We start from the raw sequence: 17427 nt of genomic DNA, 5'->3' as shown, positions 1-17427 counted from the left end.
GCTTTCCATGGCTGGTCTCAGCCACCAGGTGGATTTGGGGCGAAAGTTTGAAGAAAACCCTTTTCTTATTTCTGAGTTATCTGAGGAGGGTAAAATGTAACTGTTCCACTTTAAATGAGAATTCTGAAGATTAGGGGGAGGTTGTGTATGGAAACTCCAGATTAGCTGAACTCCCAAGGCACAATTTGGCATATTCTCTGTGCAGACTCCTGCTAAAGTCCATGGATGCTGTACATGAGGAGGATTTACCGAGATGGATTCCACAAAATTGAAACTTCACCTGTGGCAAATCCTCCATGACAAATAGGTGCTGTGGGAGTTGGAAAAAAATATTTTAAAATTAAGAAATGATAGACTCATAGAAGGGTAGGACTGGAAGGGACCTCGAGAGGTCATCTTGTCTAGGTCCCTGCACTCAAGGCAGGGCTAAGTATTCTAAGTATTATCTAGACCATGCCTGACAAGGGTTTGTCTAACTTGCTCTGAAAAATCTCCCCAAGACAAAGATTCTACAACCTCCATACGCAATTTATTCCGGTGCTTAACTACCCTAACAGAAGTTTTTCCTAATGGCCAACCTAAACCACCCTTGCTACAATTTAAGCCCATTGCTTCCTGTCCTATACAATTTTTCTCCCTCCTCTTTGTAACAACCTTTTATGTACTTGAAAACTTTTTCAGGTCCACTCTGTCTTCTCTTCTCCAGACTAAACAAAACCAATTTTTTAATCTTTACTCATAGGTCACGTTTTCTAGACCTTTTATAATTGTTGTTGCCCTCCTCTGGGCTCTCCAATTTGTCCACATCATTCCTGAAATATGAAGCCCAGAACTGGACACAGAACTCCAAGTGAAGCCTAATCAGCCTGGAGTACAGCGGAAGAATTACTTCTCGTGTCTTGTTTTCAACTCTCTTGCTAATACATCCCAGAATTATGTTTGCTTTTTTGCAACAGTGTTGCACTGCTGACTCATATTTAGCTTGTGAACCTCATTAAGGAATAATACCAGTGGGTGTAGCCCCTCCCCCACGGTATAGCTTTAGCCCTCCCCCTTTTTCTCTTCTGGGTGTTTGCTCTTATCAATATTTGGAGCAGCTTGATTTAAGCAGGCATATTGCATGGTGGGAGTAGCTTCTGAATTGCCTGCTGCACTAGACAGCTGTACTCTATCTCAGGGCACACCACCTCACCTGTGCCATCTGCTTTGGCCAGTTGCCAGGCAGGGAGCTGGGTTTGGAGGAGTCTTGGAGAGTTAGGAGGTGGGGATGTGGCTTAGTTATAAACTTTTGGTAATTATTAGTCAATCTTAACCCTTTCTTTCCTCAGCTCTCATCTTCCTGTTCTCAGTAAATCCCCCTCCCTTATACTGTTACTTTGGGTATGCCATTCCTTTGCTGGGGTTAAGTTTATTGAATTTTATGGTCCTGGGAACTGGACTGTACATTCCTTGCCAGCTTGTAGCATTAGCATTGATTTTCTCAAGGGAGACCACCCCTGGGTATCTGGCCCAGGGAGGAATCCCCTGAGTGGAGGCGCCAGAAAGGAACACAAGTCCCAAACCACGAGAGGAGAAGCTGCTCCAAGTATTGGTGAAAGCAAATGCCCAGAAGAGAAAAAGAGGGTTGGCTTAAGCCACACGAAGGGGGACAGGCTACCCTCACATGGGATTATTCCTTAATGAGGATAAGCCGCATGTGACATTCAGTTGTTTTTGAGTGACCGATGTGCAGAGAAGCTTTACCTTCCTTTTCTAAAGTGAAAATACGTGTGCACAGGCAGAACAGACGCAGCCAAAACAGGGGCTGCTCCATGGGGAGGAGGGGCTAAAATGGGACCCAGTGCAGCCACCCCTCTCCCAAATCCCAGCCCGACCCAGATCTGTGCAAGGTAGACCCCTCACCTGAACTCTGGGGGCACCAGGTGGTGCTTCCCCGCCACCTCTCCATGTGGCCTGAGGAGGAGAACATCAGAGAGGAACTGACTGGAAATTCCAGCCAGTAGGGGCAGGAACAGCCAAAGCAGAGACCTCAGGATGCTCAGAGAACTTCCTAGGGTTCTTATGGGTGATTAGCCTGTGCTGATTGTCTGTTTGCTCCAACCTTCCCGTGCCCTCACAGTGTTCACCATGGCTTCACGTCACACTTGCCCCTCGTACCGTCTTCTCCCCTGCCATGTGCCCCTACCCCTTTGCCTTTGCATTTAGCTGATGCCCTCCTAATTAAAACCAAGTTCCCCCACCCCGAAAAGTGGAACCAACATGCCAATTGCCATCATCTCTTTATTCACGCTGCTGGTGTGCTCCACCCCTACCCTTACTTTGTGTCTCTTTTGTCTATGTATATCATAAGCTGTTCAGGGAAGGGACAATCACCTACCCTGAGTTTGTGCAGCACCTCGCACAATGGGGCACCAGTCTTGGCTGGCCCTTAGGTACTATAGTAATAACATGATTAATAAATAATAACAATATGAATAGTAATATATATAAAAAACTGCCTTCCCCATTTGGATAATTCAAAAAATGGCTGAAAGAATTTTCTCCAATCTTTCCCCCAATTTTCTAGTGAGTTTCTGCCCCAACCATTCCTGGAAGTTGTAAGCAATGGAAAGCAGAATTGTAACGTTATCCTGTAGCCCACAAAGGCTAGAGTGATCAGATACACAGACACAAGAACAGCACCAGACATTCAGTCAAACAACTTAACAGATTTATAAAAACACTAGAAATACCTGGACATAGGCCCTGCAAGAGCGCTCCCTTTTCTGAAGCTGAATCCATAAAGACAGCAGATTAAAGACGGAATAGAAAAAACAAGTTAGTGACAGAAGAAAACAAGGGAAAAAATAAAGAAAACATCTACACAAAAACTATCATTTCTCTGTTGATGAGTTTCTAGGAGAACATGCAAGCTAAGCAGCAGTGGAATGCTGTAAGTACTGACTCTAGAGACAGTTGGTTAGTTCTTTTCAGGAAAGCACAGGCTGGAAACTCTGCCACAGCAGCTGTTAGTCAGGGCAGCAGACCTTGAGGCAAACTGTAACTATTCTCAAAAAGAAAAGGAGTACTTGTGGCACCTTAGAGACTAACCAATTTATTTGAGCATAAGCTTTCGTGAGCTACAGCTGCTCACGAAAGCTTATGCTCAAATAAATTGGTTAGTCTCTAAGGTGCCACAAGTACTCCTTTTCTTTTTGCGAATACAGACTAACACGGCTGTTACTCTGAAACCTGTAACTATTCTGTAAGCTAAATTTACCTTGCAAATATGAAATCAGACATTGTACATCATGTCAGACAACGCCAGAGATTTCGAGCCTTATTCTTGTTTGCACAAGGCTCCTTTACCTTGCTCTGACAGTGTAAAGGGCCCTTAAAGAGGTGTCAATTACAGTTAAATGAGAATCAGGCTGAATGTTTCAGGCTATTTTATCTTTGGGCTTGCCTATACAGTGCTGGGTGTTGTGAGCTAACTGGGCCATGAAGCTGCTGCTGGCACACGCTAAAATCTCCCTGGTGTATGTTAACATCGTTAACGTTTTAACAAATGAAAAAGATGCCCCACCATCACCCCAGTTCATTTCAATTCATTTTACTTCAACTTGTATGAAAAAAATAAGAGCCCAGGTGACTGGTTTCAGGCCAAGTATTGAGCGAAGTCCTTTTGGTGGACTTGAACGTTTCTCCTAAAGATTAGATGAATATTTGATGGCCGGTGCTTGCTTTCTTTTGCTTTCTCTGACAAAACAGAACAAAACACAAACTCTTTGCTAATTACTTTTTCTTTTCAGCGCATTATCCTTGATCAGCAAAGGGGATAATGGCGCAGTGACTCTGCTGCCTATTGTTTGCCCAATACTACTTCCAGCACTAATCCATGCATTCTTAAATGAACACAGAGCAGTTGCTCCTCTAAAGAAGTAAGTGGGGAATGAGAGCAAGTAAATTACTGAGCCTGTCATTTGGATCACTGACTCGTATCACTGATTTGCAGGACTCCACACACTCCAGAATTTTAATGTGCAGCACAATTGATTTGTACTAGTTGACTGTGGAAACCTGAGGGGGGAGGGGGGGGGAACTGCTAGAGGGGATCACAGGAAGGTAAAGCAGAGTGAGAAACACACTGTCTTGATATGTTCTTTTCCCCTCTCGCTACAAGAAAATTTTCATAGAAATGGAGAAATGTCAGAAGGTGAAATAGACAAGGATTAAAAACATACGCTTTGCAAAGCAAAGGTGACTGGATGCTGTATGTAGCTAAGCAATATTCAAAGTAGCAAGCAAATTAGAATAATGTAACCAGTTAGTATGTGACAGTAATTGCCAGTTTTACACAATGTTGTCAGATATCAACATAATTTCATATCTAAAAGCTTTGCAGTAGGTCTGTAAGACACATTGTTGTGTCCCTGTAACAGTTAATGCCTGCACTGTTATAGGAGAGCGGGAAACAACATTAATTAATAGCATCAAGTTAACCCAGCTGACAGCACATGCAAAGCACAGGATGCACAGGTCTTTAACTCCTAGAGTTGTTTTTTGTTTTAAATATAACAATCCAAAAGATCCTTTGTGCTTAAAACAGCATAAATCAACAATAATAATGTACATCAAAGAGATAACTTTGCTTTTCATAGAATTATGTGGTTTTGCGTCCCAAAATACAGTAAACACAGAAAATATCCGGTGTATCTGTGATTCCAACACCCCTCCTCCGCCCCCCCGCACACACACACTCAATCTAACCTTGGAACCAAGTTCTGCTCTTAGTTACACAGATGCCTCTGCCATTAAAGCCAATGGTGTAACTCAGAGCTGAATTTGGGACCTTGTTTTACTAATACGGTCTACATAACTGTGTATGTCAAACTGGGGGATCTATTCTTTATCTTAAGAGCCATTGCAAGGTCTATATGAACCACCGCTTTAATTCCATATAGGTCCTATTTTGTGGGCTTAACTGATACTTAAGTGATGTGTAAGCCCTGGGGTGACACTTTAAACAGGAGTGGATTTCACCTTAAAGGAGCACATTTATTTGTATGAACTCCACAGCTAAGAATTCAACTATCAACCGCTTTCTGATTTTTAACATTTAAATTGCCATCTACACCCAGCTCCCAAGATAACAATAATTTTCCATCTAGACATCACAGGAACTACACAGTAATCATATGATACTAAAGGTAGCCCTGGAAAAAGTTATACATAAAAAGAACTGTCCAATGTTAAATTACCTTGCCAGGTTGTGCTATTTAAAATAAAAGTGTTTTACTAATTAACATTCACTTTGCCATTTCAAATACCTTTCCCCTCCTCCCATCAATGTAAATTCATTGGCTAGGACTTTTATAAACCCAGATCCCTCATTTTGTGGTTTAGAGTGCGAGGGCCGTTTCATAAGTAGATTCAGCAATAGACTCACTGGGCAAAATTCCACTACCAGTCACATAGGTGTAAATCCAGACTATTTCCAATTGCCTCAACAGAGTTTCTCTCGAGCTGCACTCAAGCATTCGAGTGTAGACATTTTCCAACACTACCAGCACGCTTGGCATTAACAACTGTTCCACGACTCAACAGACTAAAAATACATTGCAAATTAAAAGAGCCACGTGCTCCCATCTACTTAGAAAGAATCACATCCCAACACTGGCAATAGTGAGGCCTTCTAACAGCTCTAGACAAAGCACAACTGTTCCTTATCCTCCTCACCCTTCCCAAGGCCTTTGCTTCTTACCTTGTTTAAACTGCGCGCAGCACTGTCTTTCCCACCTGGAGTCAGGTTTCGGAGCTGCACATCCAGCAAGCCCACCAGTTGGTCCATGGCTCGGACTGAATATGTGATGTCTCCAGCGTTCAAGTGATTTTTCGTCTGCTCTGCAAGCTCTCTGGCAATGTTGGCAGCTGTCTCCCCGGACTTCAACTAGGAGTTAAAGGACAGGAGAAAACAGAAAGATGTTTCACTGTTCCTGGCTAAGTGGTAAAAAGCGTAGAAGGAAAAGGATCCTATTTTCTCCTATTAGACGCATGCATAAGGATCATTGTACCATCAGCCTGGATCTTTGTTGTGAATGTAAATATCTTCAATTACCCCAGCGTTTTAATCTGATTCAGTTTGCAAGTATGCTGACCTAAATTACTCATTTTCTTGTGAAAGACAGCTGTGTGTCAGAGTGGGCAGAGCAGAAGAATTAAAAGGTGATGCAAACGTTTAACAATTCGATGCATTTTTTCCCTGCAGCAATGCAATAATTTTGTATTTTATTTTAATCATTCTGCAGTCCCTCCTACGCACAGAGAGTTAAGACAGCAAAGTGTTTTGCAAAAGAAAGGTTCAAGCAGGGAATACACCACAAGAGAGTTCATCATTTAAAATCAGTGGAGCTGAATCTGATTAAACACACACTGCTTTCTTGCCGGCGTGGCGGCATTGACTTCAGTGGAGTTACTTCCCAATTTCCACCAGTGTAGTGAAAGCAGAATCAGGCCCTATAACTGCATGGTACTGGAATCTATCGGGCACGATATTCCTTTGTACTGTAAACCTGCCAGCAATTATTGTAACAAAAATAAAGATGTGGAGGTGGGAAAGAAGGAGCAGCTGCCTTAAGTGGAATTACACAATGGAATTCCTGTTTTCTTCAGCCATACGGTAACATCTCAATACCTTCCCTAGCACAATCAATGTGTAAATATGCATGGGCTTATCATCAAAATAACAGCAGCTCTCAAACCCAGCAGATTACTTGATGATGAAGAAAGAAGTTACATTTCAGCTACTGGTCTCCACAGCAAAACTGACTTCTCATAAAAAAGAACAAAATGAGACTGCTGTAACCCACATTAACTAGGAAACAAACAGCAATTTTCATAACTTTGATTTAATAATTAGAAGCGTATTCAGCCGTTCAAGGCACTGCTGAAAAGAAGAGCTGTTTAATACGTTGCTCACTGCTGCAATTTGGGAGCCATATTAAACAGTGGGAGTGCTTCACCTCAATCACTTTATTGTTTAATCTTAAAGCTTGAATTTAATGGCTTTACTGCATCTTCTGACTGGCAGCATGAAAACACACAAAGTCAATGGGGAAAGAGTGTCAGCTTCAAACAAGGGACAAAGCTTTCCTGGGCCGCCACAGAGGAGCATCCAGTCGGGACCGGCAAATAGGCTATTTGGATTATACTGAAGTTTAGCGATTTTAATATCTGCATCATTAACAGACTCCTGAATCTCAATATCACCGAAACCAAACCTGAACCTGGCATTACCCTGGCATATTTGTTTCCTTTTTGGGCTTTCATCCTTCCCTTGAGCTGTTTTACCTTGCTGGCTTTGTACTTCCTTCCTCTCCGTAGGGGTGAAGGGAAATTGCACAGAAGCAGGTATAGGTGAAGTAACAAATTCCCTCCAGGGTGAAAGGGTCACTATCAAATTATCGTCCAAGAGATAAAATCAGATATTTCTCTTGTTCCCCATTTTGGGTGCCTATTTAAACGCTGGATTGTAGAAACATAGAAATAGCAGGGAGAGTTTCTGTCTCCATGTACATCAATTAATTGGCTTATAAATGAATAACTACCACCAATTCAACAACTACAACTGTCTGATTTAATGAAACCAGAGTGAAGATGCTCATATACTCATCTTCAAAGAATTAAAGAGAGATATAAGCTGGTGTTCTTTCCATTATAGCGATGACAATTTATATTAAAGGATTAAATTATTTTAACCTTATTGTTCATGCATCCTGTATCACCGAGACCAGATTGTACTTTTAAAAGGTGCCTGCCACTCTCTGCTCTGATGAGCAGTCAAAGAGCTATGCATTCTACTATGGTGGCTGACCGCTTGTCCTCCTGAGATACCAACTAGTAGCCTTGCAGAATGGTAACAGCTATTCCACACATTCTTCACTTTTGATCTAAAACAATTCATTTTAAACTTTTCTCTTTGATTTCCTCTAAGTCCTAAAATAACTGGTGACCTTCAATGCGTCACTGGGGCTTATAAAATTATTCTTCTGCCACCCGTTTTTCGTGTGTGTGTGTGTGCGCGCGGAGGGAGAGTTGAGCCGAGTGGCAGAAATGCCACTGCTTCTTGCAGTTGTGTTGGTACGGCCATCATATTGTTAATGAGTGAGCCCAGTGGTTCCAGGCCACACGTGTTTGTATCCTTCCAGGTGCCACAGGTCACTGTGGTTAAAGTAGGTCCCTGGGTTGTAATGAAGATGAGTCCGCCAAATACAAAAGTCCTCTTCCTTTGCAGTCAGCATTTTGTTTTATTCAGTTTCAATGCACTGTCCCCAGCAGCCTACGGAATTTTATACAGGCCTGTCACTGGGTTCCTGTTCTGTGTTGTCCCAAATGATAAAAGCATCTGTGCAGCCCAGGAGCTGCTACACCATTCCATAGAATATAACAGAGGCTAACAAACACCAAAATGGAGGCGTTGGAAATGATGCCTGTCAAAAGACATTAAAATGCCATCAAGAACTCTCTTGAGTTAGGAACATCTGCCAGAACGAATCTGAGTTTTTTCCTACCACTGCCAGCAGAATGCACCCATGGTCTGTAGGTTCCTCCACTGTTAAGTTGCTCCTCACAGCCACAGGAATGGTGCTGGCTGCACATATGGTAAAAAAGGTGCACAGACTTAAGGCTACTTGCCATGTTACTGTTAATTTGCCTAAATCCTTTAAACATTTGTCATATATCAGAGTGATATGGCATCTGCCCACTGCAGAAACAGGGCAATGTGTGTTTTCAGGATATTTGCTTGCTGCATAAATTGGCATCTATCAGTCAGAATGTGTCAGAATCATACCGGTAACACCTTGATTTCAGTACCTGCATCCACTTTATATGCAATTTCCATTCCTTGGGCTTTAAGGGTAATAGGCCAGTCTTTGCCAACGGCGATTGAGATATGGAATCGCTGTACAGCGTTCCACCACTGAAGTTATCAATGTATTCCTTCAAAGCATTTACATTTTCCTTTTGCCTGCATGGGTTTGCAAACTGGTTACACTCACAACAAATGCTGCTCTTTTGGCCAGATACTAGACAGTCTGTATGTGCATATTCACTTCCCGAATTCCTACACAGCCATCAGCCTGCCTTCTGGTTTTGTGCTCTTCCTTGTGCTGACTGCGTGCCCCATGGGTTTTCTTCTCATGTCTGTCCTTTGTGTCCCTCTGAGCGATATCCTCATGTGTGCTTCCTTGACTCTCCTCTTCATGGAAAGCTTGCAACTGAGTTTAGCTTGTTCCATTGCTTCGCAGATTTGTATGGCTGTTTTTAGGGTTAGCTCACCATCTCTCAGCAAACTTCCTTCCCCAAAGCTCACTGCCATCCTGTTTCTAATGGGGAAATCTGTCAGTGGAGCCAAAAATAAACATCACACAAATTTCTCTTGAGCTTCCAGTCTATAAAACACTTCTCAACCACATCTTTGCTGTTCTCATTCTCATGCAGAAGAGGAGTCTTTTATGACTTACTTTCTTCCAGAGCACACAACAATCTTCAAGCTGTGCTAGGACTCTATCAAAATTAGAACAATCCACAGGTAAGAACTGGAAACTATTACAACTAGATAAGGCCTCTGCACAACATGAAGTTAACATTAGGGTCACTTTCCTGGCATCATTCGGGTCTCCATCCACGTGGTCAGACATAGTCAAAACCTGTCTTTAAAATGCTTCAGTGAATCCACCTCTGTTTACAACTGTAATCAGCAACTACATTATCTAATGGTTACTTCACATATATCTTAACAGCAGGCAAACCTGAGCTTGCACTTAGGTGCAGCCTGAAACTAGCTACTATGCTGAGCAGTCACAAAGTCCAGCTTCTATGGAAGACGGTCACCTATTGACCACTACTGCCATCTCCCACAGCCTTGCACAATAACAATCAGGACAAACAAATAACTTTGTAAGACAAACACCGTTGATCAGAGGTGTCAAACATCTAGCCTGTTTGATACACTCATGTGTCCTACACAAGCTTTCATTTTAAATACATTTCTAGCCCTCATGACCGCGAAGTTAACCTTCCAAATTAGAACCAAGGATTGTCTTCTTGGGTACCTCTGCACAGCAAAGAAAAACCCACGATACCGAGTCTCAGAGCCTAGGTCAACTGAGTCAGGCTTGCAGGGCTTGGACTTTGGGGATAAAAATCACAGCACAGACATTCCCACTTCGGGCTGGAGCCCGGGCTCTGAGACATTTTCCCTTTGCTGGGTTTGAGAGCCTGGGCTCCAGACTGAGTGGAAATGTCTACACTGTTAATTTTAGCTTCATGAGTGCGAGTCAATTGACCCATGCTCTGAGACTCAAAGCCGCAGGTTTTTCCTCGCAGTGCAGAAGTAACCTTGAGTCTGCAGATAGTCAAGTAATAGCTGAGGGAATGCTGACACCCCCACTCCTTGTTCATATAACTGAAGTGTGTGTTGACTCTAAAACCTAATGACAACACTCTCCATGTTATCATGGGAGGAGGGATAGCTCAGTGGTTTGAGCATTGGCTTGCTAAACCCAAGGTTGTGAGTTCAATCCTTGAGGGGGCCATTTAGGGATCGGGGCAAAAATTGGGGATTGGTCTTGCTTTGAGTAGGATGAGGTCCCTTCCAACCCTGATATTCTATGATTAACCATTTAATCAGCAATCATTTTATCAGCTGGACCAGGGAACAGGCTGGGTGAGAAGCCCAAGCAGGTGGGGACTGGGAGCAGTTGCAGGGAAGGAGATTCAGAGGGAAGAAAATTAAGAGAGACAAAGAGAGAGATGGGGGATGGAGACAGAGAAAGGAGGATGGAGAAAGGACAGAAACAGCTGTTGTCTTAAGGTGAGCGAGGCTGAATAGGCCATAACTCCTAATAATGAAGATGACAGTAAAGGTTTAGCTGGGATTTTCCGAACTAGGAACCTAAAGTTGAACTTGGAAATCTTCACTTAGGCTCCTAAGTCAGTAACAACATTTACAAGGTATTGAGCTTCCCACCAACTTTATTCAGAGCCACTGGCTGCTCAGCACTTTGGCCAAGATGCCTGAACATGGACTTAAGAGCCAACTTCAAACTCCTCCATGGCTTTACTTACCACATTAAGCAGGGGATTTTCAAAAGCAGCTAAGGAATTAAAAATTAATATGACATGGGCTCCAGCATCACTTAGGTGAATCTGAAAACCTTCCCCAGGGTCACAAGCTACTCTTTATCTTTGTGAAACCCCCTCTTGATACCTATGGGAGATCCTCTAAGGGTAGCAAAGGTGCCCAAGTTCAGACCTCAGCCCAGGTTACAAAATGGAATTTGGCCTTCTCCAAAAATGAGTTTGAAACCCCGGCATAGATAATGACAGATATGATATACCTACCCACCTACACACACACATGCAAACTGATTGATAGACTGACAAATACCACAGACAGACACTTTAGATTGGCCAGAGGTGAAGAAACAATGAAAATCAAATTGAAATATTTTATTCAAAAAATGTAATGAAATTTGTATAATTATGAAATGTATTGAGTACATTACATGACAAATAAAAATGCCTACCCCCAGTCCCTGCATGATCTCCCTTGCTCAGAAAAGTGCCTCTTTCTTGCTGCATAGGTCACCCTAGGCTTCTGCACTGATGTCACTGTTAAGGTGACACACAAATCTTTGTCTGTCTTCGTGTTTGGCATACAGTAATATGAACAAGCAAGCTGTGTACTGGGGGGGTGGGGGTTAATTGTATTTAAATGTATTTTATTTATTCATTTTTTGGCTTCCTGCTTGTTTACTTCCCGCTCCTATCTAAGAGAAACGGCCCTGCGTATTCTGATGCAAAGGAGGCTGTTTTTTCACAAGGCTAGAAGATGAGATAAGCCGACAGTTGTTCTCCCAGGCAGCACCCACAACTAAAACGGCCGCCGGGACATCTTCAGAGAAATCACACACTGGGTGGAAAGGCTGTGACTGATGAAAGCAAGTGGTAAAACAAACAGCGTAAGGCTGATAACATGACCTCAAAATCAGGACAATGCAACGGATCCAAAGATGACCTTTTCGCTGCCTCTTACTACATGTAGCAGTGCGTAACTCAATACACTTGGCAAGTTTATTCTCCTGCTGTGTTATGAGGGCACTGTAGGCACCAACAATCGAGTTACAGGAAATGTCAGGAGGCCAATGAATTGCTGAGGTGGATATACATTCCGAATCCCCATCAAGCACAACGACTGTAATGGCAGCTAATACAGGATTGTAAAACTTTTAATACCATGCTCTGTGTGGGTGAATGGCTGGTGCATAGTAAGAGCAAATGCTCCTAAAAGAAGTATAAGGAGTCAATGATGCTTTTTTATTGTGTGGGTGCCAGCTTATTTTTAGGGACACAAAATTAAGAGTCCTGATCGACTAAAGCCCTTAACGGTTTCACTGAATGCTGTATGGGGGACTCCCACCCTCTGCCTCTATAGCCCAGATCCTGGAGACAACAGTAGGAGGAACTGTGATGAGACAGGAGCCTGAGGGCCGGGAAGAGGAAGCATGCAGGCAGAGCCCCTCTATGCCAAAGGAGTATCTCTCCCAATGCTGCCACCTCCTCCAAGCAGTGCTGCTCCCCCCACGTCTCTGGCATGAGAGGCAGAGGGGAGAACAGAACCGTGGAGATCAATCGGTGAATGTAGGGAGGTGAGCCAGCTGTGCAATATGAAAGTCTCCCTGTCACTGCAGTGGAGTTTGCTTCAGTTCCCATGGCCTGCTCCTCCCCTTGCCCATATCCCTGGGCTCCTAGAAAGGAGCTTGGGCAGCAGCCGTGTTGGAAAGCAGGCAAGGGAAGGCCCTGGGTGGCCTCTGGAGATGAAATGCTCCTTCGCAGATTTGGAGACGTGCAGGAGAAAGCTGGCAGTGGCTTCTCCCCATCCGCCCCTCACACCTAGCAAACAGCCCTTCTGGATTTTACCCCTGGAATTCTCTCTCACTCACTCACTCACACACAAACACACACACCCCCAAAGCCATGAATAACTACGGTGAGGTTTATCCAAGAGGCTAAGGAATTCCGAGCAGCAAGGTGGCTGGGCCTTTACAGCCAGGTTAGCAAAAGAGCCCAGCAGTGCCCACTTAGACACCTAAACCAGGGCCACAGCCCTTTGGAGTCGATGGCAGTTTTTCCACGGACCTCAGTGGATTTCAGATCAGGGCCTTACATGGCTGGATTTTCAAAAGAGCTCAGCTCCCACTTAGGCACCCAATGGAGTCATCAAGTCTTCCAAAGCGCTAAGCTCCCATGAAGAAGAGTGGAGCTGCTTGGATGCAAGTGGCTTTGGGAAACCCAAGCCCAGTTGTCAGTGCTGAGGGCTTTTGAAAACCTGGCCCTTAATTTTCAGCCTGCTTTGAAAGCGCCTCACAAATGAAATGGAACAACTCTACTGCCCAAATGACATCTGAGGTGTGAAATAAAATAAGCCTAATCTTGAGGGGGATCTCATCAGTACAAGTTATTATTCCCCCCTTGCTAACGGCGAATGGCCCAGCCATCTTCAGCGAGCTGCAAGTGGTCTCCCAGCTGCCGAGATGAATTATGACTAGCATGAGTAATATTAACCCCACTGGGATAAGTCAGTGGGTAATAAAATAAAAACCGCACAGCTGCTAATGGCAGCAAACAGAGTCTTTATTAATCAGCAAGTCTGATCATATCATGAGAGAGTTACCCAGCCTTCTGTCCGGGCCGTGCTGCAATAAAGTCAAGGGGCACCACGCTCCCAATGTTTGCAGTGTGCAGAGCAGTTCGGTGCTAATCATTATCCTGCCACGTTTTAAGGAGGGGATACAAATATATACAGCTTATCTGTCATGCCATCTATGGGGGGTGGCTGTGTTAATAGTCTGGCCAGGTTACTGAACCTCAAGGTAGTTAAAAAAAGGAGGGTGGGGGAAGAGAGAGAGAGAGAAACAGAGAAATGCTGTTTCCTGCAGGGTCTCCCCATAGTGTTCATTTGCAAGGCCTACTCGGAAGAGCAACCTTTCAGACACACAGCAGCACAGCTAGTTGTCATACCAGGGCACTTTTACTTAGTCATAAGGAGTGAATAAATTCACATCAATTGCTATAAGAAGGATTCAGCTCGCAGACTCTGTGGTGTAAACGCATGTCTGGTCTCCATTTGTAATGCAATCAGCTGACAGCACCACTGAGCATTGGTAACAAAAATGTTCAGTGTATTGCAGCCAAAGTGGGCCTGTTCATTTCTGAGTCGGAGAGCTTTTATTGTCACATGTTAATGTGCTTTTAACACTGATAAATGATGAAGAGCTACAAAACATTCATCAAATGACTTTGTCAAAAGATAGGGGTTAGGTTGTCCAATTGGCTAATCCAATACACTCCAGTTCCTAGTTCCCTTTTCTCTGGGAGGCTGGTTTCACATCCCCATTAACTATTCTCTCTGTAGTTTTCCATGCTGTGGAAAGTCTGATCAAAAGTAACAAAAGCCTTTGTCAGACTGCACTGGGGGCCAAAATGTAAGCACCAGAAACGTTCACAGGGACTAGGCTTTCCATGCTTTAAGAGAAATTAAAAATAGCAAGCCAGTCTACAATATGGAAACCCAATTGTACTGTGCAATTGTGTCATCGGGAAAGATTTCATTACAGGATTATTCTACTCTATTATTCCACAAGAAAAATCTTTAGGAGACACGAGGGAAAAAGATCCCTTTCTTGATAATCTCATATTTTCAACATTCTTGAATCACTTTTCCCCCTCAAACTCAAGGTCTCTTCTCTTCCCTCCCTTTTCTAATTCGCTGTGTCAGTTTAAATCTTATTTCCAACTCTCTCTGTCTCTCCCCATCCTCCCAGTGCTACAGACACCAGGCCTTTAAAATTCCTGCTCCACCCCATTCCATGGCCCAAGGATGGCTTACATTTGCGCCAGGGCATCACAAGTTGTTGGCGTGGCCGTCACGTCTTTTGGTTATTGTTATGTTTTGGTTTAAGCACTGTTTCCTTTGTCACCTTTGGTGCCAGAGGTGCCATATAAATATGATGCAATGTAATTGACAAAACCCCCGCAAGCAGGCTCAATGAAGGTTCTTTGGAAGTAGAACTTTACCTTCTGTGTGATGTGGTTGACCCAAGGAGAAGAGCAGTTGCTGAGGTCCGGCCCTTGTGGGTCCCAGATCCCATCAGGAGCGACACACAGGAAAGTTGAAACACCTAAAAAGACAGCACAGGAAGGACTCTCTATATTATCTGCTACCAAATGCATTAATAAGCCTGGGTCTATTTTCACAGGCTTCAATCATTTCATAATGAGAGAATGTGTACCCAACATTTGCAACCCATGTAAGCTATGTTTTGAGGACCTCAGTGGGACGATATGCCTGGCCCACATTACTATAGTATCCAAGCACCTCACAATCTTTAATGCATTTATCCTCACAATGCCTCTGGGAAGTAGGGAAGTACCATTATCTCCATTGCACAGATAAGGAACCGAGGCACAGACAGACTACGTGACTTGTCCAAGGTCATACAGGGAGCCTGTGACAGAGAAGGAAAGTGAACCTGGGTCCCACAAGTCCTAGGCTACTGCCCTAACCAACAGGCAAGCCTTTATCTTTGCTTTGCCCCCCCAGGATCAGTCCCTCAGACGCACCATCCCCCTCCCCTGCCATTTTATGAAGATTCTGCTGCACTGTGAAGCCCTGAAACCACATGGATGGAAACACACCAAGTTTAATAGCTACAAATAAGATGCAATACAATTCAAATAAGATGCAATAACTCACACTCCCCCGATCCCCACCACCACACACATAGTAACAAAAGGGACTTTAGGGGAGAAGCTGCTTAGCAAATACTTCCTAAACACTCTCCTGAAAAAGACAGCAAAATATACCAGGAGCTTACAGACAAAGAGAAACTCAGTTTCAATGGTTCAGCGAGACAGCTTTAGAAAGCAAGGAAGCAGAGATGTAGATTAAAGAGCCTGCATCCCATAAGGTGCTCTGCACTGAAGAGCCAAACTTTTCAATAGGGAAGTAAATGAGATATGGGGCCTGATGTTACTCCCATTAAAGTCAAAGAGTGTTTTGCTGATGTCTTCAAAGGGAGCAGGAACCGGTGTACTGACAACACATGGCAGCTTTAATGAATCATATGAATCACAGAAATTAGAGCTAGGAAAGGTCTATTGGCCTCTCTGGACCATCCCCTGCCTGCGGGGAATTTTTCCATATTCCAAAATACTTCATCCAATCTAGTTTTCTATAACTCATGCAATGGGGGCGTACAGATTCCCTATAAAGACTATTCCACTGCCTCATAGATCTTGTTGTTAGGAAATGGCTCCTGATATTCAGCCTAACTTTTCTTTTGCTTCCTTTCTTTCCTTTATTTTATGACCAGGACTTTATAGATGATTATTGTATTCTCCCCTTGGTCATCATACAGCTGAGCAATGGGCCTGATCCTCCAATGACCTAAACTTTGCGTAATCATTTACATCTGCATAAAGTGCCTCTAAAAGGCACCAGAAGTACTATTTTATACCCGCTCTGCACTCACTGGGTCCAATTCTCTTCTCACGAACACGGGGTTTATATGTATTTTACGCTATTGACTTCACCTGGTGTGAAAGAAGGCTCAGAAGCAGCGCATACGTATGTAAATGATGACACAAGATGCACGGCACTGCAAAATTAAGACCTAACGTATTTTGCTCCTTTAAACTTTTCTGCACTTCTTCCAAAGCTGTATTAATTTTTTGTTGCTCTTTAGTGAATTCCCTCCACCTTCCTCATATTTTATCGGTATATGGGTTCTCAAAACTGGATACTAGAACCAGTTCCAGATTTACAATGGCACCAAAGGAACTGTGGCGCTGGGGCAATGCTCAGAAGCGGCCCTGTCTGCTCGCTCCACCTCGGCCTCTTCCGTGGTGAGGCCCCGCCTGCCGCTTGCTTCTCTAATAAGAACATAAGAAAGGTCATAATGGGTCAGACCAAAGGTCCATCTAGCCCAGTATCTTGTCTTCCAACAGTGGCCAATGCCAGGTGCACCAGGGGGAATGAACAGAACAGGTAATCATCAAGTGATCCATCCCCTGTCGCTCATTCCCTCCAAAAAAGAGAGTAGCTTTTCACCCCAGACAGGACTTGAACCCACAGCCTCTGGTTACAAGGCTAATGGCTAAAGCATACTGGGTATACTCCCACTCCCACTCCCTCTCTGCCCACTCCCACTGTGTGAGCAGGGGCAGGGCCTCGAGGCAGAGCACAGGTGGGGTCTTTGGGCAAAGAGGTTGTAAAGGGGCGCGGCCTCAGGGTAGAGCGTGGGCAGGGCCTCGGGTAGGGGTGGGGCCAGGGTTCGGGTACCAGGGCCCACAAAAGATTAATCCAGCCCTGACTAGAACTGG

General features: G+C 44.0%; 1 protein-coding gene across 36 annotated transcripts in view; it reads right to left on the bottom strand.

The window, feature by feature from the left end:
• The window catches only part of ADGRL3 (adhesion G protein-coupled receptor L3), an 806525-nt gene that overhangs the window by 164412 nt on the left and 624686 nt on the right, over positions 1-17427 (bottom strand). For 29 of the 36 annotated variants that reach the window (XM_037896575.2, XM_037896573.2, XM_037896571.2 and 26 more), the window contains 3 exons: positions 15121-15224; positions 5744-5929; positions 2733-2771 (listed from right to left, as the gene is read on the bottom strand). In XM_037896575.2, the coding sequence (XP_037752503.1) occupies positions 2733-2771; positions 5744-5929; positions 15121-15224 (329 nt within the window). The remainder of the gene's footprint in view (positions 1-2732; positions 2772-5743; positions 5930-15120; positions 15225-17427) is intronic. The other 7 variants (XM_043545213.1, XM_037896553.2, XM_037896561.2 and 4 more) reach the window with 1 other exon arrangement.

Source organism: Chelonia mydas, chromosome 4 (assembly GCF_015237465.2).
Source record: "Chelonia mydas isolate rCheMyd1 chromosome 4, rCheMyd1.pri.v2, whole genome shotgun sequence".
In the NCBI taxonomy this organism is placed as follows: Eukaryota; Metazoa; Chordata; order Testudines; family Cheloniidae; genus Chelonia; species Chelonia mydas.
This window is presented reverse-complemented; position numbering and strand designations above follow the sequence as displayed.